This window comes from Sus scrofa, chromosome 1, assembly GCF_054392235.1.
Source record: "Sus scrofa isolate SSC_HxYL_T2T_F1_AM1 chromosome 1, Sscrofa_HxYL_maternal_Yorkshire_Landrace_v2.0, whole genome shotgun sequence".
NCBI lineage: Eukaryota > Metazoa > Chordata > Mammalia > Artiodactyla > Suidae > Sus > Sus scrofa.
In genome coordinates, this window is record NC_139383.1 from 140,868,326 (window position 1) to 140,895,797 (window position 27,472).

Genomic DNA, 27,472 nt, shown 5'->3' on the forward strand with positions numbered 1-27,472 from the left:
CCGAAGGGAGATTTATTTCCAGGCAAGTGTTTGTGGTGAGGAAAGTAGATTTTAAAAATTTCCTACTAACTTTTAATTTTGATATAATTTCTACTTAAAGTCTCAAGAAAACTACAAATAACTCTCAAATACCTTTTATTCAGAGTTTCCAAATCTTAACATTTTACCATGTCTTCATCTTCCTCTCCACACAAGGACATACACACACAGATACACAGACACAGACACAGACACACACAGACACACACACACACACATCGAGATTGGTATTGCTATAATACTATTATCCAACAACAGACTTATTCATGTTTTTCTAATTGTCTCACTAAAATCCTTTCTAGCAAAAGAAAATCCAAGATCATGCATTGCATTTAATTGTCATGTCTCTTTAGCCATTCTTTGTGTTTTATGCCATTGGCATTTTTGAAGACTGTTATTTTTTTTTTATTTTTATTTATTTTTGAAGCCTGTTATTTTATAGAGTGTTGCCCCATTTGAGTTTGTTTCCACAAAATCAGGTTCAGGTTATACATTTTTGGCAGAAGCCCCACAGAAGTGTTGCTCTGTTCTTTGCAATGAATCATATCAGGAAGCCTGTGATGTCAATTGTTCCATCACTGGTGGTGTTAACTTTGATCATTTTGTTAAGGTGGTGCCTGCTATGCTTCCCCACCATAAAGTTACTGTTTTTCTTTTTGTACTGAATAAGTTATCTTGTGTGGGGGGGATTATGAGGCTATTATCCTGTTGCTCTTTAAACTTTCACCCATGGGTTTTATCATCCATTGATGACTTCTCCCTGAATCAGTTATTATTATGATGGCTACCAAATGGTTATTTTCTAATTCCATCATTTCTTCTACATTCATTAGTTAGTTTGTTATATACTGTATCCTTTCTTTTTTTTTTTTTAGGGCCACGCTTGTGGCATATGGAGGTTCCCAGGCTAGGGTTCTGAGCCGTGTCTGTGACCTGCACCAGAGCTCATAGAAACACAGGATCCTTAACCCACTGAGTGAGGTCAGGGATTGAACCCATAACCTCATGGTTCCTAGTCGGATTCATTTCCTCTGCACCATGATGGGAACTCCTATTTACTGTATTCTAATGGAGGACTTTTGAAATTTAGAAAATGCTCTTTTTTCTTCTCAAAGAGGTAAGCCCCTGCAATTGAATGTCTGTTTTCCATAACTGTTGTCTTTTAAACTCAAATCTGAGCCATGAGACTCTACCCATCTTCTCTCTGATGCAGTGAGTACTGCTGAGATTTTGGGTCACAAGAATGATCTCAGCCTAGGAGAAGCCCCTAGGGTTAAAAGCCTTAGTATCATCTTGCTATCATAGTTTTAGTGTTGCAAGTTTTCATATTTTTGTGTCTTTATAAGTACATTAGTATACAGTTGAGTGAAACTGCTGTTAAAAAGAAATTATACAGTAAAATACTCTATGGTGGCCTGTATTGGAAAAGAATGGATATATATATGTATAACTGATTCACTCTGCTATACACCTGAAACTAACACAACATTATAAGTCAATTATACTCTAATAAAATTTTTGAAAAATAGAAAAAATAGCAGACATACGTTTTAAAAATGGAATTAATGTGATCAAAAATTAATATATTACCACTTTGGGTATAATGATGTAACTTAAACCAATAACAGAATGTTGCCAAATTGCTGACTTGTTGAGCCTACTTTGATGAACATTGAAGATCTTTAATAATAGTGGCTGCAAAAAATTAAATTCTGAGAACATTTTGAGTAGCTTACCTCTCTCCCTGCAAAGCTTACACCACAAACTTGCTAGATTAACCCAGCAAAAATTGTACCGTGATTATAGTTGTGAAGTCAATCCTGATAACGCTACATTATTATAAATTCCAAATTAGGGAACTGGATTGATGAATTTGTTTTTCTTATCAGAAGTTGTATGTTTTGAATTTGGTGGTGTTTGTGTGTTGGGATGAACTTATCCTCTGCCTGCCTCTTTTGCCTATATTTTCTCCAAGTGAGTGCTTGAATCAGGTTTGTTTCAGAGATAGGTGGTAAATCCTGTAATATCTTTAAGATTTGTCATGTTTTCTTAAGTAAAAATGTTTCTGTGTAGATTCTCTCATGTTAAAGCAAAATGAGGAGATCCTGTCGTGGCTCAGCAGAAACGAATCTGACTAGTATCCATGAGGCCGAAGGTTTAATCCCTGGCCTCACTCAGTGGGTTAAGGATCCAGCGTTGCCATGATCTGTGGTGTGGGTTGCAGACATGGCTTGGATCTGGCATTGCTGTGGCTGTGGGCTACAGCTCCACTTCCACCCCTAGCCTGGGAACCTCCATATGCCAAGGGTGCAGTCCTAAAAAAGACAACAACAACAAAAAAGCAAAATGATATTTATTTATGTTAGCAGTTTCTTGAAGGTAAAGAAACTAAATTACTAGTTTCTAAACTAATGCCTAAATTAGATAATGTAGCATAAAACAAATTACATTAAACAGAAAGAAAACACACAATTTCCTCATTTTTTAAAAAATGAGTATCAGCCCAAGAGAATAAATCAAAAAGAAAAAAGCTGATTGCTAAGTCTCTTTCAAACACATTCTTTTATTTATTTATTTTTTGAAATTTTTTCAGTGTTGCATGTGTAGCATATGGAATTTTCCAGGCTGTGGTCAAATTGGAGCTGCAGCTGCTGGCCTGTGCCACAGCAACACAGGATCCAAGCTGAGTCTGGGACCTATGCCATAGCTCATGGCAACACCAGATCCTTAACCCACTGAGCGAGGTCAGGGATTGAACCTACATCCTCATGGATGCCAGCTGGGTTCATTACTGCTGAGCTGCAACAGGAACTCCACATTGTTTTATCTTAATGACTCACTGTATATCTGAAATCTTCACCTTGGGGATCCAAAATTTAAAAAATTCAAATAATGTTATTCAGTGTGCATGTTCTCTGTATCATGAATCCTGGAAATTGGGTATATTTTCTCTAGATAGTTACTGTGATATTCTAGGCACCCTTGTACCTCCTCTTTGCACAGAAGTTCTAGGGGAGTGCTGTTGACTATCTTGATTTCTTTGTTTCAGTGGCTCATGTGTACAAAGATGATTATCATTTCTACCTGAAAGTGACATTGTCTTAAGAAATGTTGTATGGAGGGAATTGAGGAATACTTGGAGAATATTAGATCTTTTTAAAAAAACAAGTGTTACAACAATTCCTTATTTATTTTGTATGTATTGAACACATGATTTTTAAATCAGTAGATCCTTCTCGCTATGAGCATGAAGATGCATTTTTCTCAGTGTTTCACACTCAAGTCCCTCCAGAAGACTATGAAAACTACATACAGAATGTCAATCAAGGTATGTGATTTTACTTGTTGTCACAAGAAGATACTAGCTGTATACAGAAATAATCATAGATGAAATAATGTGATTTAATTCAGTGGTGGGTAGAAGTAGGTGAGGTTCTAGATGGGAAATAAGATTGGTCATGAGTTACTCATTATTGAAGATAGTTGTTAAAGGTTCATTATACCACTCTTTCTGCTTTTGGATGATTAAATTTTATATAATAAGGAAGTTGGCTACAGGTAATGGAAACCTAGCTTAAGCCAAAAAAAAAAAAATATGGAAAGAATCCTGCTGGTAGATAGCTTCTTTGATTTCCCACAGCACATCCTGTGGTTAGTCACTGAGAGAGTGATTCAGTTCCAGGATTCTAGAGAAGAGACCGGTTGATCTATCTTGGGTTAAGTGCCCACCCTTGGTCCAGCCAACTTGTCCAACCCAGCAAGGATTGGGGTACTATTGGAACATGGCAACAGCTTATTAAAAGGAACTGTTTAAAATAGACAAAGATACGTTTAATTTGAGTTACTTTTAATGTTGTAGAGACAATGAAACATCAGTTGAATGAATAAACTTCGTATTTCAATGTGAAAGACCATATGCAACTTGGATTATGGGAAAAATTATGTATTTTGTATCTAAGAAGGCTGCTTACCAAAAAAGTAACTCATACTTCAACTACTGATAGTTGATTTAAAAAAATCATGGTATTGGTTAAAGAATAAAACCCCAGTTATAAAGCATAGATTTATTTGCCTAGAAACATACAACAAATTTGAGCAAAACTTTTTTTTTTAACTCAGATTTATTTTTGTCTGAAAATAATTTAAGTCTAGAGATCTCACCCCTTTCCTTGTTCTTTCCAGCTAGTGTTATCAAAATTTATTCTTTAATCATTAAATTTATAGTCAGTCTTTTATAATTAGCTATAAATATGCCAATTGACTAAATCCGTTACTCCTTTTTATTGAGATAATCTCTCATAAAACCAAGTTGACTTTTAAGTAAGGATTGACCTATTGGTTAGTGTTTTATTCCCTTTTGGATTTTAATGTGGCAGTTTACCTTATTTTGTAAGATCGGCTCCATTTGTCATCTAAGAAGACTTTTCTTGTGCATATTTTTAGAGCTTTAATGAAGGATTATCATGACCTTTTAAAAATAATTTAAATGTGACTACAGTGAAAACAAGGTATTTAATAAAGGGGATAAGAGTCCACAAGTTTTTTTTTTTTTTTTAATTTTTTACTTTTGGATGCACCTGAGGTATATGGAAGTTCCTAGGCCAGGGATCAAATCTGAGCTTCAGCTGTGACCTACACCACAGCCATGGCATCCATAGGATGTTTAACGCATTGCATTGGGCTGGGGATTGAACCTGTGCCTCAGTAGCCACCTGAGCTGCTGCTTAGACAATGCCAGATCCTTTACGTGCTTTGCCACAGTGGGGACTCCTGTTTTTCTCACTCTTGAGTACTCAGGGTCTGAACACTCAGAGGCTGACTTAAACAAGGTTGAGAAAAAATTACAGACTAAGATAGGTGTAAGGAGTGTGTGCAGATAGGATGCACTTATGCCCAGACTTTGCTTAAAGGACAGGTTTGAGCAAAAACATTTATTGTTCTAAGGAGGGCAATGGCAAATTAATAGAATAGCAGTAAATGATTCTAGTCTTTAGGGAAATTTTTGTTTCATGTAAAGACTAAAATAAAATATATTTAATAAATCCCATGACTTCAGAGATTTCTCCTTTACTTGTATCACTTAAAATTCGTTTCATGTTTCCCAGGATTCTAAAAGAATCAACAGCAAGAAGTTTGATACATGATAATGAGTAAGAAAAGAAGTTTTATGAATCCTCATTGCAAATTATGGTAGCACATTTATCATTTTAAATTAAGTCTCTGAATGTATTAAGTTCTTGGATGTGGAATTTAAAAGTTCTATGTGTGTTTTATTTCTCATATGCTTTAATATATGCTTAAGGTAAAATTTTAGCACAATGGACAATTATAATTATGATGAAATTTTGAACTTTTTTAACATTAGATTTTACCTATGATGTGGAAAGAAATGAGTCATTGATCAAAGCAGAAAGGAAACCTTTCTCAAATACAGAAAATACTGAGCTCAGGGGTAAACACAGCCAGGATTTTATTAAGCGGAACATTGAGGTATGTGCTAAGAATTTTAGAAGCCAGAATGTAGGACTAAATGAGTTGCAAAAATGGAAATAGTTGTGTTCGTTGTCTTTAAATATTTTTTGACCATTATACTGTGTATGTAATTGAAACAGTATATATAACTAAAAGAAAAGCTCTATGAGAACTTAATTTCACTATTCTTTTTCCATTCTATCCCATTCTGTCCCATCCTACCCCTTTCAAAAGTGCTAGCTGAAGCTTAATATGTTTATTTTGTTACATGGTTCCTACAGTTTGGAAAATGTTTATTTAGATAATAGTTTTGGAGAATGTTTCCCAGACTTTAAATTGCATATTAGTAAAATTGGTTTTTTAAAGTAATGAGACTTGATTTTATAGCTGGTGTCTTTAGAAATTTGAATGGAAAATGCTCCTGGCAGAGTTGGAGAAACCAGTAGGTTGTCTGCTCACCACCCCATCCCTCAGTACTAGCTGAGTCTCCTGGCAGCCTGTCACTTCTCTCTTGCCTTGATTAGCTCCCCAATTTAGGGGCTCAGCCTTGGTCTTACACCCTGCAGTCTGAGTTGGTTTGTCCTCAAAGCAGACTTAGACTAACCAAGGGTTCAGGGACTCCTGTATTAGACCAGAATGTGAATTCATTAATTTGTAGCAAGAAAGGGAACTGTGGTGGAAAGAAGGCTCATGGCAAACCACTCAGGCAGTTAAGTCACTAGAAAGTTGCACTGGTGAGTGTGAAGTATTAACAAGAGGAGAGAGTTAGGTAATTTTTCATAGTTTGAGCCTCATGCTTTTCCCACAATTAACATGTCATTTCCAGGCAGACTGTGTTCATGGATCAGCTTGCCACTGCCAGGACTGGCCCCTAGGACTCTCGATTTTTTTTGTGTGTGTGCTCCATGTTCATATGATCTGAAGGAAACCTTCTTCAGCTTGCTCTGTTTCTTCGCATTGGTTCATTGTTTGTTGATTTAATGTTTAATTTTCCAAGAGCAGTAGCATTTCCCCAATGTCCAGGTTCTTGCTGACACAGACAGCAGTACCACCATAGACTTCCGTAGGTGTATGTATAGGTTTACAAACTGTCCATGTTTTATTGTATCATCTCATTTTTTTAAATAAAATACTTGTTGAAATGGCCAAATATCTTTGCTTGGAGAATGGACCTCTACCAAAAATTTGACATGGAATAAAATTACCTAGCAAATGAAAATGCCTAATCTCACAAATTTTACTTTAGTGTATCTGTACCATAGAGGCTTCAGATCCCATTTCTTTTTTTTCCTAAGCTCTGAATTGCTTTGAGTATTTATTATTTTCCATTAATACATTCCATAGTTGGCCAAGAATTCAGGACAGCCAGTGGTTATGATTGATAGAGAGAAGAAAAGGCTGGTTGAACTTTTGAAGGACTTAGATGATAGCGATTCTGGACTATCCAGTTCTGAGGTAAGTAAATTCTAATATTCAGTGAGCTCTACACTGCTTAATTTTTATTTTAAAAATTATGTTATTGAGCCATTAGCACAAATTTACAGTAATTTCTCAAATTGTGTAAAATTTCTGACTTAATCCTGTTTTACAAATTTATATTTATTGAAATTTCAAATTTCTTATTGGTTAATTCATTACAGACTATCAAAGGATTATCTTATATATCATCATAAGAGTGACTACACAGTGACCATCCCAGTAATGACCTCTGCCTGTGATGTGATGGGCTTGGTCACTGATGACATAGAAATGTATTTCTCTGTATCCTTTTGGATATTTCTTATTTTCCCTAAACTGGCTCCATGCTATTTCAGTGTATCTTTGGTAATCTTGAAGAATACCATCCTGCTCCTGCCCAGGTAACCTTGGGCCTCCCATTCCCTGAAGAGTCTGGAGCGAGCACAGACTGAGTCTAAGTGGGGGGACAGCCTAAATCGAGCATGCAAATGCAGGTCTTAATAGGGCCCGGGTTCACATAGGGAGTGCAGTGGCTCAGCGTTTGTACTTGTTTTCATATTAAACTTATAGCCATATTATTACTTCCACAAAGAAATATATTTTCCTGTGTTTCTTGAAGCCCTCATTTTTTATTCCCCTATGTTTAATAGAGATAATGTGGTGGAATGCTACTGGCACCCTGCTCAGATCCATTTTACCTGGCACATCTGTGCATCCACCCCTGGTCCTGTGCCAACGATCCACTGCTGCCTCCTTCCCTGGAGAACTGCCCTGGGCTAAATGGGAGCTGACTAGCCTAGGACAGCCGTCTCTCTACCCCCTGCCCCATGTCTCTGAACCTTGAGAGGGGATGAGATGGGATTAGCTCTGTGGTACAGGTTGTCCTCCAGAACTTCCCCAGGGTCAGCTGCCCTTCAGCAGAGACGACATCCTTGCCTGGCTTTGTTCCCTTGTCTTAGCTGTTTCCGTCACACCCCGAATCCTGGAAGCATGCCCCTTTACATCACTTGAACAGGAGTCTCTCTGTCTCAGGTTCTGGATCTGGGGAACTCAGCCTAAGACATGCATGTTCAGAGGGAAGTTTTTGCTTTGGGGACAAAAGCAGCACATGTGCAGTGATACCTGCGGCCAGTAGGGGAATATGTGCCAGACCCTGGCTGCTGCTGTGTGTGAATCCCAGCCTAGGGTTGCCTGGATCCTCCAATTTGACAAGTGAAGCTAGAAAGTCAGTTTTTTTTTTTTTCTTTCTTTCTTTCTTTCTTTCTTTTTTTTTTTTTTTAAATAACATTCCTCCACAATTCCTACTCCAGCAAAGGCCAGTGTTATGGTACTGGTATGTATCTCTCCACATTATGTGTTCACAGCCGACTTACTGTGTGTTACAGAGGTGGAGTCTCCAGACACTGGAGGTGGTGTAGGAGAGAGGGTGAGTGGCCTGGCTGTGGCAGTCTGGTGTCATCTGGCTGGAATGTAGGATACACCACTTGCCGGTTCTGTCACCTGGGGAAGTTATTTCTCTTCACCTCAGTTCCCTCTACTTCTGAAGAGAAATCTAAAATGGTCTCACCAGACTAGGATCAAAGTGTTGACAGTGGGCTGTTTTCCTCTCTGGAGATTTCTTAGGCAGAATCTGTTTCCTTGCCTCTTCCAGCTTCTAGAGGCTGCTTGCTCCAGCTTCTAGAGGCTGCTTGCATTCCTTGGATGGTCCCTTCCTCAAACAATTGTGTCACTCTGATCTCTGCTCTTGTCATTGTCCTCTCTCACCATACCAGAAATTAAAATTTTTAAAATAAGAACATTCATCATTTAAAATGTCGATGACCAATTCCATTGAAAAAATTCTACATGAGCACACAAAATTTCTACCGTCCTCTCTCACCCCAAACCAAAAGTAAATCTACAGAACATCACAGACTACAACCTAAATAATCTTTTCTGAGTTGGTAATAGCCCAGTGGGGGCTGTGACTAGAAATATGTGAAGGTCTTGCTGTTTCTAGGTCTGGTGAAAGTGCTTAGGGAGGTCCCCTACCAATGTGGACAGGCAGCCAGGCCTCTTTTGCGAAGTGGGAGAAGGAGCATGTTAGGCAGACTGCTAAATGCCCACATAATTCTGAACTATTTTAGCTTTAGGATTTATGATAGTTTGTTTATGTTATTAACCAAAGCTAAGATAACAGTAAGACTTAAAGATCCTGAGTCTCATTCCTGGTTTTGTTATTAATTATGAGGTTGGACAAACTGTTGCTCACTGATTCCCTGAGTACCAAACTATGGCATGGTGGGCCTGTATTTATTCTAGGAATGCTTTAACAATGAATTTTTGTTAATAATATGGCCTTTACATATTATAGATAAGTTCATTTATGTCATATTTCAGATTCCACATATAAGTGATATCATATGGTATTTGTCTTTCTGACTTACTTCACTTCGTATGAGAATCTCTGTTCGCATCCATGTTGCTGCAAATGGTATTATTTCATTCTTTTTTATGGCTGAGTAATATTCCATTGTGTATATGTACCACAGCTTCTTTAGCCATTCACCTGCTGATGGACATTTGGGTCCCCAAGGAGTCCTGGGTTTATCAGCATTTTTTATACCTTGTTAAAGTCTTTGCTGTCAAGAGACTGAGGACTCCTGAGGCCAGGAACTTGTGAGAGTCATATGGAATCACCAGTGCCCAGTGTAATGCCTCCACATAGTAGGTGCTCAGTACAAGGTTTTTGAATGAATGTTATGAATGGCATTTAACACACTAAGAAATTAATGTTAGTTGAATACAGAGTTAGATGACCAATTATTATCACGAAACCTGAACAACTGAGTTTGTAGACTCTATGTTACTTTTCAGGGACAAGTTCTGAAAATAGCATACCCACTATAGGATAAACATGATGTCTTCCTATTCAACATATCACAACTGGTTTTTCAGAGCAGAGAAATGAGAATGTTATGAGACCCAGACTGTGAGGCCAAGAGATTTATTCCAGAGGGGAAACCTCCCACAAAATTTAAGAAGATACTTTACATAGAGTTGGCAGATAATGAAACAATAGACCATTTGATTGTTGTCTTGTGATGTCCAAAAATAATTCTGTTTTTTGTTTTATTTTTACTTATCTGTGTTTTTTTTTTTTTTTTTTGGAGAGCATTGATGTAGCAGTCTGCAAGGTGTATTTTAGAAAAACATAGTATAGAAATGACCTGGTGACCCTTTTTTCCTCAGGGAGATCAGTCCAGCTGGCTGGTCCCAGGAGAAGGATACTCGCTTGCTGTCACCCAGCACCAGCAGCTTGCTGAGATTAATACCAAACTCCAAGAACTCTCTGCAGCCTGCCCAACAGTTTGGAGCTTTTCTTCAAGACCTGAGCCGCAGAATGACGAGGTATATTTAATTCAGGCGCCTGCAGACCATTCAGGTTTATGTGTGTCCAAGCCAGTTCACATAACTTGACAATCTCCTTGTTAACTGAAGAGGTTCTTTGCCTGTTGCTTCCTCCATGGCTACACCTGCAGTGACAATGATTTCCCTCTCAGTGCAGATTTTCCTTTGCCAACTCCCACTTTCTACTCCTTTTTCTTTCTGTTGGTAATTTGCTGGGATGGAGTTGATGAAGAAATACCTATTTTAATGTTATTGTATCTTTATGACTTCAGCTAATTCTTGATCATGATCAGGAGAGATGAGAGGGAAGAGAATAGATACACCACTCCTTCGTCTTCCAAGAACTTTATTTCATTTTATTCTTCTGGATCTAGGTATTATCAGTGTCAGCCACTTGGCCTTTACTCTGCCACATCCTTCTTGCTCTTTTAATTTAATAGGAGTGAAGCTCATTACATATTTTTTTTCAGAAATTTATTTTTGTATAACATAAGCCAAGATTCATTCTATCATTTTGGTAGTTGGAAGCTCACTATTGTTGATGACTTCTCACCTCTGAGGGTTTTGAAATGAATATGTTTCCTCTCTTGATAGGTCCCTCAAATATTCTTTTCCAAAGTTAGTAGAAGGTCAGAAAAACAGAAGGGCAACAGAAGCTTTGGAAAAGTAAACTTTTCCCCCTCCTCTATCTCCCCCCGTACTTCATGGGAACCAGTTTGGGGGCGGGTGGTAGTTTTTGCCTTTTACGATTCTGCTAACCCTCTACCAGTTTTATAAACATACCACCAAATCATTTTCTGTAAAATTTTAGATGTGTGTGATTTTCCTGGTTCTTAAAAAGATTTAAATAATATCAGCAGTCTTCAGGAAATAATTCTGCTTTACAGTGAGTCTTTTTTCCAAGCTGTCAGTTGCAGATTAGGGATCTGGCTTTGGGTCAGTTGCAACTACCCCAGGGGATAGGAGCAGTGTTAAGATCTTCCAAAGAAAGTTTGGTTGTGACAGAACTGTTACAGAGACATTTCAGCTTCCTTAGATTATGTTCTGAAGAGCCAGGCACAGCTGCTTCTGGGCCCTTTCCACAGCCCTGTGGTAGTAGTGGAGAAACCACTCTTTTCTGGATTGGGGTCAGAGTTCTTGGTAAACAAGAGAGTTGGAATCTCTGTCCCCACCCAAATATACCCCGGACTTTGACACCAGTTGTGCTGCTAGTTGGTTTATGTTACTGGGTGCCATTTCCCCCAAAGAGGAAGCCAGGATGGGGGAATAAAATTATTCAGGGATGTTCTTTGTTCTTTTTGTGTTACAGCTGATTTTGATTATTGTTGTTGTTGTTAGATTTCAAGGGTGGCTGAGCTCTCCAAGCTGGATAATGGTCCTAAAGGTAGAAAATGACTTTTTTCATGACTGTCAAGTATTATTCTTGAAAGAGAGAACAAGGATTTAGAGATTTGTTTAGCTATTAGGTGACAAAGCATGACTATGGTCAGATTTCTGTCATCATCATCTAAGTCATGTTTTCAGAGTTCACATTTATGGTTTAGATGAAATAGTTAAAAAATAGTAAAAGGGAAAACCAGTATACTACTTAGTTGTTAATACTGATATTATGTATTCTTATGTGAGACAACATGTATTTAGAGAAAAAAACTACATTTTGGGACTCCCATTGGATGCAGGAATGGTAATCTAGCATCACGGTTGTTGAAAAGAAATAATTAATGCTTCTTGCATTCAAAAAAGAATATCTTTTGAGCTTTTGTTCAATTTCTGTTGGCATTTCCTCATTTATAACTAAAACCAGCATTGTGCATTGAATTTTCAAGCCAGAAATGTTAACATGGCAAATTATTTTATGGATTTATTTTTGGATTGGAATTCTTTTTGAATAATACCCTGAAAAGTATCCCAGATAAACCCTGCATATCGATTCAGCTGATGAATGGCCTCCAATCTATTGCTGAACCACAAATATTCAGAATGCATAGTCACAGTGTTTTTATTTTTAACCTTTCTGCAAACCATAACTCACTAGTAATTTTTCTCTATGTTCCTTAGAAAGGAATGTCTTTTAAGTGGGTATATAAATTTCTATTTTTCAACAGTCAATTCAACAATTTTTTCTTTTTTGCTGGCCACACCTGTGTCATATGGAAGTTTCTGGGCCAGGGACTGAATCTGAGCCACAGCTGCGACCTATGCCACAGCTGCAGCAATTCGGGATCCTTAACCCACTGCACCACAGCAGGAACTCCGATTCAACAAATACTTATCAAGGGCTCATTGGGTGCAAGGAATTGCAGGGCACTTAAAGATGAGTCAGGCAAATATAGAACTGTGGAGTCAGAAAACCTTGCTTCAAGTTTTGGCTCTTCCACTTCCTGATTCTGAGGACTTGGGCATTAATTAGAAGCACTCTAAACCCCAGTTTCCTCATCCCTAAAATAGCAATGATATTATTATTCCTTAGGGGTTCTTTTTTTTTTTTTTTCCCTATGTCTTTTTAGGACCGGTGGCATATGAAGTTCCCAGGCTAGGGGTTGAATCAGAGCTACAGCTGCTGGCCGACACCACAGACCCAGCAACGTGGGATCTGAGCCTTGTCTGTGACCTACACTGCAGCTTACAGCAATGCCAGATCCCTGACCCACTGAGAGAGGCCAGGGATTGTACCCGAATCCTCACAGAGACTAGTCAGATCCATTTCCGCTGCACCACTATAGGAACTCCCTCCTTAGAGTTCTTTTAAAGTGTAGATGAGTTAATATATGTAAAGTTCTCAGCTCAGTATCTGACCCTAAACTCAACTAATGATGCTGTTATGATAGTAAGTGACTTAAGGAACATGTTTCCTTATAGAAGGCATAGAACATACATAGATAACTATGGTACAAGATATCGTAGGTTCAGCAACAGAAGGCTGTAAGCAAGTGCTGTGCTGGTTCAAAAGAGAGAGAGAAAGCACATCCAAAAGGAGTATCAAAAAAGTTCATTTCCACAAGGTAGGGACAGGAGGAGGGAGGGGAACTAGTGAATGAGGCAGAGGGTCCAGAGGCCCAGGAGAAGACTGCCATCACACAGCATAGGGGTGAAAACTGTTGATCTGCGGGGCAAATCGGGCTCACAGATGGGGTTCCTTTAGCCCCCATCGGGTTTACAATTTTTTTTTTTCAGAAAACCTTTTAGAATTGGATGAACTCATACAAATCCAAATTTCTAGTTTCTTTTGAAAAATTAGAAAATCTGGCAACATTAGGCTTGAAGTCTTGCTTGGCAAACTGCAGGATTGATCTGAGTAGCAACTGTTGCTTTCTTTTTCTTTTAGGGCTGCACCCAAAGCATATGGAGGTTCCCAGCCTAGGGGTCCAATCAGAGCTGTAGCTGCCGGCTTACACCATGGCCACAGCAACATGGGATCCCAGCTGCATCTGCAACCTACACCACAGCTCACGGTGATGCCAGATCTTTAATCTCCTGAGCGAGGCCAGGGATCAAACCTGAGTCCTCATGGATGCTAGTCAGCTTTGTTTCCACTGAGCCACAACGGTGGCTCTGCAACTGTTGCTTTCTATGGGGCACACACTCTCCAGTTTGCTATAGCCTCCATCACACCATGTTGTACTGCTGACAATACATGGGCCTGCTTCATGCATTTATGTAACTTGCCTAGCCCCTGCAGAGGCCATCACCAACAAAACAACTTTGAATGCCTGCCTATTTCACAAGAGAGGATGTGGTGGTTGATGTTGAGTATCCAGATTCATATGGGGCTTCACATCTGACCTTGAAGCAGCTCACAGGAAACTGGCGGAAAGAATGTAAACATAGATAAGTTGTGCAGTGACCAACCGTACAATGAAACTAGAGGTACCACAATATGGGAACCGATCTTATGAGAAGTGTGGAAAATATATGCTGGGGGAACACAGAAAGGAAAGGTTATGTGATGAAGGAATGATATGCTAAAAATTCCTTTGGAGTTTTAACATTTTGGTCAAGAAAGTATATTCCCAGTCAGGTTGAAACATGCAGGCTTTATGACTTACCTGATTGTGGCAGGTCTAAGGTGCTAAGTTAGTAGGCATTTATAAGCCTGGGATGATAAACATACCTGGGCCAGAATAATTTTAGGGACCCCAGAAATGTAACTCAGAGATTAAGGAAGTGTTGGTTGTTGTGAAAGGGGCAGATTAAGAAATCTTTTCCTTATGAGCTTGCTGATTACAATGTTCTCGTGTAGCTGCCCTTCCTCTTAACTTTATGGCAATGTTTTAAAAGCATCAATTGGCTTTTATGTACCTGATTTCTTTAGTGTAAATCAAAGCATGTGGTCGCATTCAGAAGAAAGAATGGTATATTATTGCTCTTGCTGTAATGTGAGTAATATCGTGTGGTTGCTGTTTTACATCTGCTTTTTATTATCATTTCATCTTAGCAGAAGGGAACTAATTGAAGCAGTTTTTTTTCCCTTAAGATCTGTGGTTTAACTGTGCATACCTTTCTGTATCCATCCCTTAACCCTCGAACAAATCAGTTAGTTCTTACCACGTCTTGTAAATCCCACCATAAAATCGAGCGATGTTCCATAATTTAGTTACTGTATTTCTTATTTATAGCTATATTAGAGTCCAGATCTCTCCAGAAATATATAAGATATAGGAGTTATATAAGCACTCAGTGTCCTAAATCCTCAGCAACTGGATTCAATAAGAAATTCTCTTCAGTTTGGCTCTTGCAAAGAAGGGTAATTTATTCATCTCTCATGCAATCAGTCTTATTGAATCTAGGTTCCAGCTCATGATTAGATTTTGTTTTCCTGGTTGGGAGAGTCTTCAGAAATGGCTCTCATGGACAAGAGGCATTTCTTTGTTCTTCATTCACCTAGTTTAATTGACTGTAAAGGTCCTTCTTAAATTTGATTGATTTTTCTTGATCTTAAAATTTTGATTCAGTTGTATATGATTTGGTAAGACCTACAAAAATGAACAAACACTTGACTGAGCAAAACTGTAGTAGTATTCATCTCTTTTCTTGCCAAGAGAATACTGACTAATAATTCACTGTCTTTTGGTCTCTTCCTGTTGCAACATGAACTAAACTGAGGCAATGTAAAACATGGTTTGACGTGTAATCCTGAAAGATTTTTATCGTTGAGTCCAGGGATTTGCAGTGTTCCAATAATGGCCATGCTGTCTACTTGACCTCAAACGACTTAGTATGCTCATCAGAGGCAAGAACTGAGGAATTTTTTTTTCCTTTTTGCTCTCCTGCAGCATATAGAGTTCCCAGGACATGGATCAGATCCTAGCACAGTTGCAACCTAAGCCACAGCTGCGGCAATGCCAGATCCTTAACCCACTGTGTGTCAGGCCAGGGATCAAACCTATGTCCCAGTGCTCCCACAACACTGCCAATCCTGCTGCACCACAGTGGGAACTCCAGAAATTGAGTTTTTTTTTTTTTTTTAAATAAATGCTACTCACAGGCACAGAAATCTTGTTAACCATCTGCTCGTTTCAAAAAACTGTAAAAATATGTCACAAGAGCATGCATTTCTGGATTGAGGAATAAACAAGGAGTTACTTCAGAGATCCTTGTCCCTGATGCTAATCTATCAAACATTCCCAATTAAATCTGGAGAATTCTTCTTGGCACTTATATTTTACAGATTACTTTGAAGTTTATATTTATATTTCTTGGTTTTCCTTTGTTAAGCCTCCTGTGTAGCCAAGGTTTCTTTCATTCCATGGAAATATTTCAAAATGATAAAAACAATCTGGCTGGAAGATTTTTTCTTTAGTTTTAGTCCCGCCAGGCAAACAATCCATCTGGTGAAAGGAAATAGCAGTAGCCAGTGGAAAAGTATACCATTAGCTTGAAAATACAGGGCAAGCTGGCTTTATTTAGGAGGGTTTGTATTTCTCTGGCCCTTAGCTTATGCCTTATTTTCATATCAGATAACATATGAAGGCGTGAGTAATTTCCTCTGTATTTGGCTTTTAGAAATGAGTTTACTTAGCTTCAAAGACCCCTGTTGGCTCAGTCAACACCAAAGATATTTTTTTAAGGATGAACTTAGAATCGCTTGGCAATCAGATCAACAAACACCTATGACCTCAGGGTCAGTTCTTTCCTCCTGGCTCCTTCAATATTCTGTGCATATCACCGAGTGCTTTTACTGAACTGAATTTTTACTTTAACTGAATAAAAGCATTCATGTCTGACTCAGACATATAGAAACAATATGGATGGTCAGAGAATATGCTCAAAACTTTCCACCACAGGAAATGAAGATTTTTCTGATGATCAGGAAAACAGACGGTGCTAATTGGCACTTTGATGTGTGACAGGAGAACCTCTTCTGGCACCACAAAGCTTTTTGAATATACTAAGGAACAATTTTTGCCAGAACCAATGATTACCATTTCTTGCTCCTTGTTGGCCTGTGCTTTCATCATGTGCTGTCCTTCAAATGTTTGTACTATATGGTTATGCTCTTAGAGACAAAGACTAAGGAAAGATATTCTATATCCTTGTTGAAAATTGCAGACTCATAAGCATTCAAAGTTGGAGGAAACTTTCTCAGAAGCGATTGAGACCCAGAAAGAAAAAGTAACTTGCTCAAAATTACTCAGCTGCTTATATCAATAGAATGGGGATAAAATCCAAATTTCAGGCCAGTATCTTTTGGGTACAGAGTGCCACATTGTCAGAGCAGACCGAAAATAGCCTTGGTAGAATACTTTTTTATTTTCTTAAAAAACAACAACAACAACAACAACAACAACTTTTGGGGGGGGGCGTGGCCAAGGCATGCGACAGTTTCTAGGCCAGGAGTTGAACTCAAGTCACAGCAGTGACAACACTGTATCCTCAACTACTAGGCCACCAAGAAACTCCCTCAAAATGACTTCTTATGTTTATGAAATCAATATATGTTTACTGAAGAAAATTGAGGAAGTACAAAAACATCTAAGAAAAATAAGAGAAAATCATTGAGGTTTTTACCATCAAGTTAAATTTCCTTCTAGTCTGTTTCTCTACAGATGCAAACACATACACATATGCATACACAGGATACCAATTAGAGTTCTGGGCAAGGAACAGAAAAAAATACCCAGCTTGGATTTTGAAGATGATTAAGTGAGATGATTTATAGATTCAAAGGAGCCAACAAAAATTTGGGTACTTAGGGACTAGCAACAGTGGGTTGGGTGAAGCATATTGGAGTTTAGGGAGAGCCAGAGCTGTGGTAGAAGAATCTGCCATTCAAAATTGTCATCATATTAGGCATGAGCAAAGGGGTAACCAACTCCTCCCTCTTCAGCATGACAGTTTGAGCCATAGTTAGTTTCCTGTTTTCCTGGCAAGCTGATGAAAGTTGGATTGTCAACAGTGACAGGAAGCAACTTCTCTTATGCTAAAAATGACCTCTGGGTTGGGAGATTATAGAGACCTGAAGGGGAAGCCATACTTTGGGCTTTCCTAAATGTAGTGATTCTTGCGGCTGGGAATGCCCTTTGCTGAGACCCTGGATAATGTGCCTGTAGAGTCATTTAGAGAGATGGTGCTTCTATGGGATATGAAGCTTTAAAGCCAGGGTAGCTTCCTTACCCCCTGGACTTATACTGTTATGACATGGACTGCAGCAAGAACTCGCATTGAAGAGGGATACCTGACACTGCCCCTCTGTGTTTTCTGTCTAGGATCCTTCTGAGTAGCTTGGCTTCAGCTGTGGCCTCTGTCCTTGAGCATAAATAGTCAGTTTAATCCAAGAAAATCCCTTTAATGGACACCTCAGGGATACATTGCTGCCCAAATCTTAATGCCAAAGCAGGGAGGGGAGGAGGAAATACCCAAAGCTCTTTTCTTCCTGCCCTCCAATCTCCTAGCACTCCTCCCCCACGTTGACTAAACCTCACTACAAGGCGGAGGTCAAGGTGAAAGAATGATCCTCCCAGTTTGTGTCAGATGCTTAACGGAGTTTATCATTCTCCTACACCTGGGCATTTCGCTATGTGCATGAAGATGCTATGAACATTCATGTAGAAGGCTTGAGTCATACATTTTCATTTTTCTTGGGCAGAGTCACAGGAGTAAAATTGCTGAGTCATAGGATAGACAAACGGTTAGTGTTTTAAGAAAGTGCCAGTTTTCCAATGTGGTTGTGCCATTGTGTATTGACATTGTATATTGCTTGTTCCACACCTCTCTAATATTTAGTGTTAACAAACTTTTTTATCTGGGCCATTCTGGTGGCTGTGTAGTGATACTTCATTGTGATTTTAATTTTCATTTCCCTTCATGATGTTGAGGACTTTTTCATGTGCTTTTTGTCATTAATATATCTTCTCTGAAGTATCTGTTCAAGTCGTCATTTTAGAACTGGAGTTTTAAAAATTATTGATTCTTGTTTACTTGATTATTGAATTGTGTGAGTTCCTTATAAATACTGGATACAGGTCCTCTGTCAGGTTTGTGTGTCATATTTTTCTCTCAATTTGAGGCTTGTCTGTTTTCTTAATGGTGGATTTGGATAAGTAAAAATAAAAAATATTGCAATTTTTAATTTTGCAAAGAAAGTTTGCAATTTTTCTTCTTTTGCCTGTCCAAAGATTAAAGAAAATCATAGTCGTAGATTATTTAAAATGCTGTCATTTTTCTTTTAAACATGATTTTATTTATATATTTAAATTCTCCTTAAAAAGTTTTATTGAAATATAGTTAATTTACAATGTTGTAATAACTTCTGCTGTACAACAAAGTGATTCAGTTATACAGGTACAGACATCCATTCTTTTTCAGATTCTTTTGCCATATAGATTATCACAGAGTATTGGGCAGAGTTCTCTGCACTATACAGTAGGTCCCCATTGGAAATGTAATTTGAATATTTTTTAGATCACTATGTTCTGTGTATTGAAGGTTTGTGTCCCCACCAACTTCATATATTGAAATCTAATCCCCGGCATGATGGTATTTGGAGGGGAGGCCTTTGGGAGTTATTTGGTCATGGGGGTGGAGTCCTCATGAATGGGATAATTGCCCTTATAAAGAAATCCAAAGAACTTCCTTGTTCCTTTTGCCATGTGAGGACATAGCAAGAAGATGACCATGTGGGAATTAGGAAGCAGGACTTCATCAGACACAAAATCTGCCAGTGCCTTGATCTTGGACTTTAAGCTTCCAGAACTGTCAGAAATATATTCTGTTGTTTATAAGCCACCCAGTCTGTGGTATTCTCTGATAGCAGTTCACACAGACTAAGACAATGTGTATCCTACTTCATAGTGGGTCGTAAGATGCCAGATGCTTAGACTGCAAAGAGACCTTGATACCATCTATTCCAAACTCCTCCTTAACATCAGTCGTCCTTCTTTTTCTTTTTTATTATTCTTTTATAGGGCCACACCTTCAGCATATGGAAGTTCTCAGGCTAGGGGTTGAATTGGAGCCGCAGCTGCTGGCCTGTGCCACAGCCACAACAACACCAGATCTGAGCTGCATCTGTGACCTGTGCTGCAGCTTGTGGCAATGCCGGATCCTTTAACCAACTGAATGAAGCCAGGGATTGAACCCAAGTTCTCATGGGTACTGGTCAGATTCTTTTGTTTTTGTTTTTTGTTAGTTTTTTTTTTGTTAGTCTTTTTTGTTTTGTTTTGTTTTTGTTTTTTGTTAGAATTTTTTGTTTTTTGTTTTTTTGTTAGTCTTTTTTGTTTTTCTGTTTTTTTTTTTTTTTTTTTTTTTTTGTTATATTCTTAACTCGCTGAGCCACAGCAGGACCTCCAGTTTTCCCTCTTAAAGATATTTCTTTCTTTCTTCTTCTTCTTCTTCTTCTTCTTTTTTTTTTTTTTTTGATGCACCTGTAGTATATGGAAGTTCCCAGGCCCCCGGATCGAATCCAAACTGCAGCTGTGACCTGTGCCACAGCTGCAGCAATGCCAGATCCTTAACCCACTGCACTGGACTGGGGATAAAACCCACTCCTCAGCAGTGGCCCAAGTCACTGCAGAGACAACACCAGATCCTTTATCCCACTCCAAGATATTTCTGATTATAATTCTCCCTTTGGGTGCTTCTAGAGATTGAGAGCTACCAGCAGTGAGTCCCCTTTTGAGGAAAATAAGATTAAAAGAACTACTTCTTGAAATTGATGTACTGTTTTACTAGTCTCCTCATTAGAATTTTATACAATTTGAATTTCATTGAAACATTGGTGTGGTCATAGTTCTGAGAACCAAAATTACAGTCTGCTGGCCAGTTATCATACAGCTTCAGGATTATAGTCAGGGTTGGGATACAGAGTGGGACCAGTCACAGTCCCTATCTGGGAAATGGTACAGGTAGGTACAGTGAGAGAGCAGGCAGTGTGACTGGGGGAACAATTGCCCTTTCTAGGTATGTCAGGTAATATTTTAGAGTGAAAATATGTTTGCACTGGGCTCAAAAAGAGTAGGAGTCTCCATGAGGTGTTAGAAGGAAGAGGTACAGAGTGGTGGGGAACCAGCAGTAGTAAATGTTGCTGAGGCTTTGGGTCTGAGACCCAAGCAATGGGAGATGAGCCGGAAGAGAGAGTCAGGGCTCAGAACCTGAACTGTGAGGACTTTGAACTTCAGTTCTTAAATTCTCCACCAGGTGTGCTTCAGGTGGTTATTCTATAGTACTTACCTACTGAATCAGAGTCTCCAGGAGGAGGCTGGGCCTTTGAATGTTTTCAAAGACTCTTTGGGTGAGTCTGAAGCAGACTGGAGTTTGAAAATGACTGATTCAAGTGAACGATAAGGAGACAGTGAGAAAGAGAGATGGGCCTTGATAGAAGTAAAATGGTGAGGAGTTCCTGTTGTGGCTCAGTGGAAACAAATCTGACCAGTATCCATGAGGACTCAGGTTCTATTCCTGGCCTGTGTGGTTAAGGATCCTGTGGGTTAAGGATCCAGCATTGCTGTGGCCATGGTGTAGGCCAGCAGCTACAGCTCCTATTCGACCACTAGCCTGGGAACCTCCATATGCTGCAGGTGTGGCCCTAAAAAAAAAAAAAAAGTGAAATGGCGAGTATACCTACTTACCAACTCTATATAAGGAATGAGAATGCGAGAGGATTCTGGTTTAAGCAATTTTAAAAATGTCATTTATGCCAGTCCCCTACGTGGCAGCACAATGTAGGAGATCTGTGGAGAAATGTATGAAGTTTAGTTATAGATACAAGGCCAACTTACTGTCAAGAAATACCCATTTGAATCACCTAGAAATAATACTAACTTTGGGAGAATGTGGCTTTGTCAATTAAAAAACTGCTGGTACTTATGGAATGCTTTCATTATGTAATGCCTATTCTTTTCAAAGGACACATTTGGCTCATATTTGTCAGGTATTAAGATTTATTACATGCCTGTGATTTATTGTGGTGACTTTTAGGCTAGATCTTATTATTATCATTATTTTGAAGATGATGAAACAGAAGCTCAGAGAGGGTCATTGATGTCCCTAGGGCCATCTCAGTCAGGTACGAGGTAGAGCCAGGGCTCAGAACTCCTAACTTTGCCAAGTCCTATTCTCTTTTCACTGTTACACAGCTGCTTTCATATCTGTCCTCATTATTTACCATGCTGTCTTGATTATTGTAGCTTTGTAATATTGCCCGAAGTCTGGGAGAGTTATGCCTCCTGCTTGGTTTTTGTTCCTCAGGATTGCTTTGGCAATTCTGGGTCTTTTATGGTTCCATATAAATTTTTGGACTGTTTGTTCTAGTTCTGTGAAAAATGTCATGGGTAATTTGATAGGGATTGCATTGAGTCTGTACATTGCTTTGGGTAGCATGGCCATTTTTACAATATTAATTCTTCCAATCTAGGAGCAAGGAATATCTTTACATTTCTTTGAATCATCTTGAATTTCTTTGATTAATGTTTTATAGTTCTTAGCATATAAGTCTTATCTCCTTGGTCAGGTTTATTCCTAGGTATTTACTTTTTTGGGGTATGATTTTAAAAGGTATTTTTACATTCCTTTTCTAATATTTCATTGTTACTATACAGAAATGCAACCAATTTCTGAATGTTAATTTTGTATGCTGCTACTTTGCTGATTTTGTTGATCAGTTTGAATAGTTTTTGTGTGGACTCCTTAGGGTTTTCTCTATATAGTATCATGTCATCTGCATACAGTGACAACTTTACCTCCTCTCTTCCATTTGGATAACTTTTATTTCTTTCATTTGTCTGATTTCCGTGGCTAGGATTTCCAATACTGTATTGAATGAAAGTGGTGAGAGTGGGCATCCATGTCTTCTTCTAGATTTTATTTGGAAGGCTTTCAGCTTTTCTCCATTGAGTATTAGTATTATATTTGCTGTGGGTTTGTCATAAATGGATTTAATTATGTTAAGATATGTTCCCTCTATACCCACTTTGGTAAGAGTTATCATGAATGGATGTTGGACTTTGCCAAATGCTTTTTCTGCATCTGTTGAGATGATCATGTGGTTTTTGACTTTTCTTTTGTTAATGTGGTTTAAGACTTTGTTGAACCATCGTTGTGAACTTGGGATGAATCCCACCTGGTCGTGGTGGATGATCTTTTTTTATGTGTTGTTGGATTCCGTTGGTTAAAATTTTGTTGAGAATTTTTGTGTCTATATTCATTGAAGATATTGGCCTATAATTTTCTTTTTTGGTAATATCTTTGTCTGGCTTTGATATTAGGATGGTGGCGGCTTTATAGAATGTCTTTGGGAGTGTTCCTTCTTCTTCAACCTCTTGGAAAAGGTTGAGAAGTGTATAAGTTCTTCTTTGTATGTTTGGTAGAATTTGCCTGTGAAGCCTTGTGGTCCTGGACATTTGTTTGTGGGGAGTGTTTTTTATTACACATTCAATTTCATTTCTAGTGATCGATCTGTTCAGTTGATCTATTTCTTCTTGATTCACTTTTGGAAGGCTATAAGTCTTTAGAAAGCTGTCCATTTCTTCTAGGTTGTCAAATTTGTTGGCATGTAATTGTTCATAGTATTATCTCATTTATTTATTTATTTGTATTTCTGCAGACTCCATTGAGATTTCTCCTTTTCATGTCTTATTTTGTCTATTTGGGTTCTTTCTCTCTTACTCTTGGTGAGTCTGACCAGAGGTTTGTCAATTTTGTTTACCCTTTCAGAGAATCAGCTCTTGGTTTTATTGATTTTTTCTGTTGTTTTTTGAATCTCTATTTTATTTATTTCCTCTCAGATCTTTATGGTTTCCTTCCTTCTTCTGATTTTAGGTTTTGTTTGTTCTTCTTTTTCTAATTCTTTTAGGTGGTAGGTTAAGATGTTGCTTTGAGATTTTTTTTCTTCTTTTTTGAGGAAGATCTGTATCACTATGGACTTCCCTCTAAGAACTGTTTTTGTGGCATCCCATAGATTTTGAATGGTTGTATTTTCATTATCATTTGTCTTGAGGTATTTTTTAATTTCCTTTTTGATTTCCTCATTGACCCATTGGTTTTTTAGTAGCATGTTTTTTAGTCTCCATGTAGTCAGTTTTTTCCTCATTTCTTTTCCTGTGGTTGATTTCTAATTTCATGCCTGTGGTCAGAGAAGATGCTTGAAATAATTTCTGTACTCTTAAATTTGTTGAGGTTATTTTTGTGCTTCACTATGTGGTTAATCCTTGAGAATGTTCCATATGCACTTGAAAAGAATGTATATTCTGATTTTCTAATATGTTATGTCCTGAAAACATCAATTAAGTCTAACTTTTCCACTGTGTCATTTAGGATCTCTGTTGCCTTATTGATTTTTTGTCTAAAGGATCTATTCATTGATATATGTGGGGTGTTAAAGTCTCCTACTATGATTGTATTCCCATCAATTTCTCCTTTTATGTCTGTTAGTATTTGTTGTATGTATGTGGGTGCTCCTATGTTAAGGGCATATATATTTACTATTGTAATATCCTCTTCTTGAATGAATCTTTTTCTTATTAAATAGTGTCCATCTTTGTCTTTCTTTCTGGCCTTCATTTTAAAGTCTATTTTGTCTGGTATGAATATTGCAACTCCTGCTTTCCTGTTTTTTTCCATTCACATGAAATATCTTTTTCTACCCTCTCACTTTCAATTTATATGTGTCATTGCCCTAAGGTAAGTATCTTGTAGGCAGCATATTGTAGGCTCTTGGATTTTTTATCCAGTCTGCCACTCTATGTCTTCTGACTGGAGCATTCAGTCCATTGACATTTAAGGTAATTATTGATGATTATTATTTATTGCCATTTTAAACCTGTTTTCCTGTGGATTCTATGTTTCTCCTTTGTTCCTTTCTTTTTTGGGATGGATGATTTCCTTTTATTTTATGCTTGTGTCCTTTTCTTTTTAATTTTTGTGAATGTTATTTTTGGTTTTGATTTTTCGTTGCCCTGTTTTTCAAGTATGTTAACCCCTTTCTTTTTTTTTATTATTTTTTTTCCCCACTGTACAGCATGGGGATCAAGTTATTCTTACATGTATACATTTTTTCCCCCACCCTTTGTTCTGTTGCAACATGATTATCTAGACAAAGTTCTCAATGCTACTCAGCAGGATCTCCTTGTAAATCTATTCTAAGTTGTGTCTGATAACCCCAAGCTCCCGATCCTCCCACTCCCTCCCTCTCCCATCGGGCAGCCACAAGTCTCTTCTCCAAGTCCATGATTTTCTTTTCTGAGGAGATGTTCATTTGTGCTGGATATTAGATTCCAGTTATAAGTGATATCATATGGTATTTGTCTTTGTCTTTCTGACTCATTTCATGTTAACCCCTTTCTATATATGCTTTTTAGCCTGATAGTCATTTAGGCTCAAACACATTCTTTAAAAAAAGAGTTTAGATTGACTTACTTTCCTTCCCCACATCTTATGATTTTGAAGTCCTTTTTTAAACATCTTTACTTTGTTCTGCTGTTCCTTGTGTTTATTATCACTTTTACAATAGGTTTTTTTTTTTCTTTTAGATATGTATACTGGATTAAGTGATTGCTTTCCGATTGTGATTTCTTCCATCCTATTTCTTCTTACTTCTTTTTTATTTAGAGAAGTCATTTCAGTATTTCTTTTAGAATGGGTTTAATATCAGTGTTTTTAAAACTCTTTTAGGAGTTCCCTTCGTGGTTCAGTGGTTAATGAATCCGACTAGGAATATGAGGTTACAGGTTCAATCCCTGGCCTTGCTCAGTGGGTTAAGGATCTGGCTTTGCCATGAGCTGTGGTGTAGGTCACAGATGTGGCTCGGATCCCACATTGCTGTGGCTGTGGTGTAGGCCCTCCGATTTGACCCCTAGCCTGGGAACCTCCATGTGCCACCGGAGTGGCCCTAGAAAAGGCAAAAAGACAAACCCCCCCCCCCCAAAAAAAAACCCCAAAACTCTTTTAGTTTTTGTTTGTTGGAGAAATTCTTTATTTCTCCTTCTGTTTTAAATGATATTCTTGCTGGGTAGAGTATTCTAGGCTGCAAATTCTTCCCTTTTAGAATTTTGAATATATCTTGCCATTCTCTTCAAGGCTCAGTTATTTTGGAAGGACTTGTGTTTGTATAGTTTCAGCCTGTTTATGAAAATATATATATATTTTAAATTAGGAACCTGGCCTTGATGGTGGTGGAAGAAATATGGAAATAACTCCAGGAGAAAAGGTACTTCGGAACAACAAAGAACAACGGGATCAGCAGAATCGGTTGAGAGAGATAGATGAAAAGCTAAAAAAGATGAAGGAAAACATGGTAAATCTTTTTTTTTTAATTTAAAGCAGACAATGATCATATTAAAAATGTTCCAGCTTCCTATGTTTTTATGTGTTATATCAGTCAAAAAACTAACATGGATATTTGTCAGTAAGTATTTGAATAAAAGCTAAAAATATGAATCATAGAACTTAAAGTAGTATTATAATTAATTTATATGACATAATAAGCCTGTGAAGGAGTTTCCTGGTAGCACAGTGAGTTAAGGATCTGGCGTTGTCACTGCTGTGGCTCAGGTTACTGTTGTGGCACAAGTTCGATCCCTGGGAACTTCCACATGCTGTGGGCATGGCCAAAAAAAAAACCCCAAACCAAAACAAAACCAAAAAGCCCTGTGAAATACCATCTGAGGTCAGAATAATCCCATATGCCTAATATCTGTGTCTGACAGTGGCATAAATGTTCTTTTTTTGTGGGGAAAAATTTGGTATTCTCCATAAAATTGTCTTTATGTATTGAACTTAAAGCTTAAATACTCCCACTTTTTGTTCATAATTCATAATATATTATTACTTAGCAATATTAATACATTCTAAATCCATCTTGAGCCTATTTTATGTTTTACTTGCTTGCCATTTAAAGATGTCTCACTGCTAATGAGAGAAAACCCTTAGATACATTAAATTGTGAGCTGGTTGATATTCCGAACCTACTGGAAATGCTCTATAATTTGATGATTTTCCAACTACCCATAGACTGTTTGTACATTTTGGCTGCATGTTTAATTTTGGCTTTTACCTAAAATTAAACATGACAAGGCTGAGTTTGTGATTCTACCTATATCCTTTCTCCCAGGTCTAGTCTTATTGTAATTGCTGGCAGATCCTACTTTCTGTCTTCTGCTAAAGCCTATTATCTTTTTTGTTTTTTATTGGCTACACCTACAGTATGTGGAAGTTCCTGGGCCAGGGATTGAGCCCGCTCAAGGACCCGAGCCACTGCAGTGACAGTGCTGTATCCCGAATGCCCTGCACCACCAGGGTACTCCAAAATCCTATTGTCTTGAGTGATCTTCAGACCTCATTATGTTATAACCAGTCCTTCTAATTTGTTGCCATATCTTACCACTGTTCCTCATGCTCTTTGAAAATCTTTTCTTTTTTTGTCCCTTCTTATATCACCCTTATCTCAGCATTTTCACCTCCTGTTTAGCTAGCCATTCTCTTCCCTCATTATTCCATTTTATATGCTGGTCCATGAGAGTGCACATCAGGTGATTATGATTAAATTCTGATCTCCTCAGAGCTCTCCAAGAGTGTCCACCAATCCTGACTGAGATTCTTCACCCCTAATGGGCACATCTACCTCAGCTGCTCCTCCCATTTGCCAGCCATGGAGACAGCAGCCCTGACTCAGACCTAAAGT

At 38.1% G+C, this 27,472-nt stretch overlaps 1 protein-coding gene across 14 annotated transcripts in view; it reads left to right on the forward strand.

Annotated features, from left to right (window-relative positions):
- Window positions 1-27,472, forward strand: part of FSIP1 (fibrous sheath interacting protein 1) — a 208,863-nt gene that overhangs the window by 49,062 nt on the left and 132,329 nt on the right. For 7 of the 14 annotated variants that reach the window (XM_084973966.1, XM_084973972.1, XM_021097949.2 and 4 more), the window contains 5 exons: window positions 3,266-3,367; window positions 5,405-5,529; window positions 6,856-6,966; window positions 10,201-10,359; window positions 25,946-26,086. In XM_084973966.1, the coding sequence (XP_084830092.1) occupies window positions 3,266-3,367; window positions 5,405-5,529; window positions 6,856-6,966; window positions 10,201-10,359; window positions 25,946-26,086 (638 nt within the window). Of the gene's footprint in view, window positions 1-3,265; window positions 3,368-5,404; window positions 5,530-6,855; window positions 6,967-7,151; window positions 8,396-10,200; window positions 10,360-25,945; window positions 26,087-27,472 lie in introns of those variants that run through there. The other 7 variants (XM_084973967.1, XM_021097959.2, XM_084973974.1 and 4 more) reach the window with 2 other exon arrangements.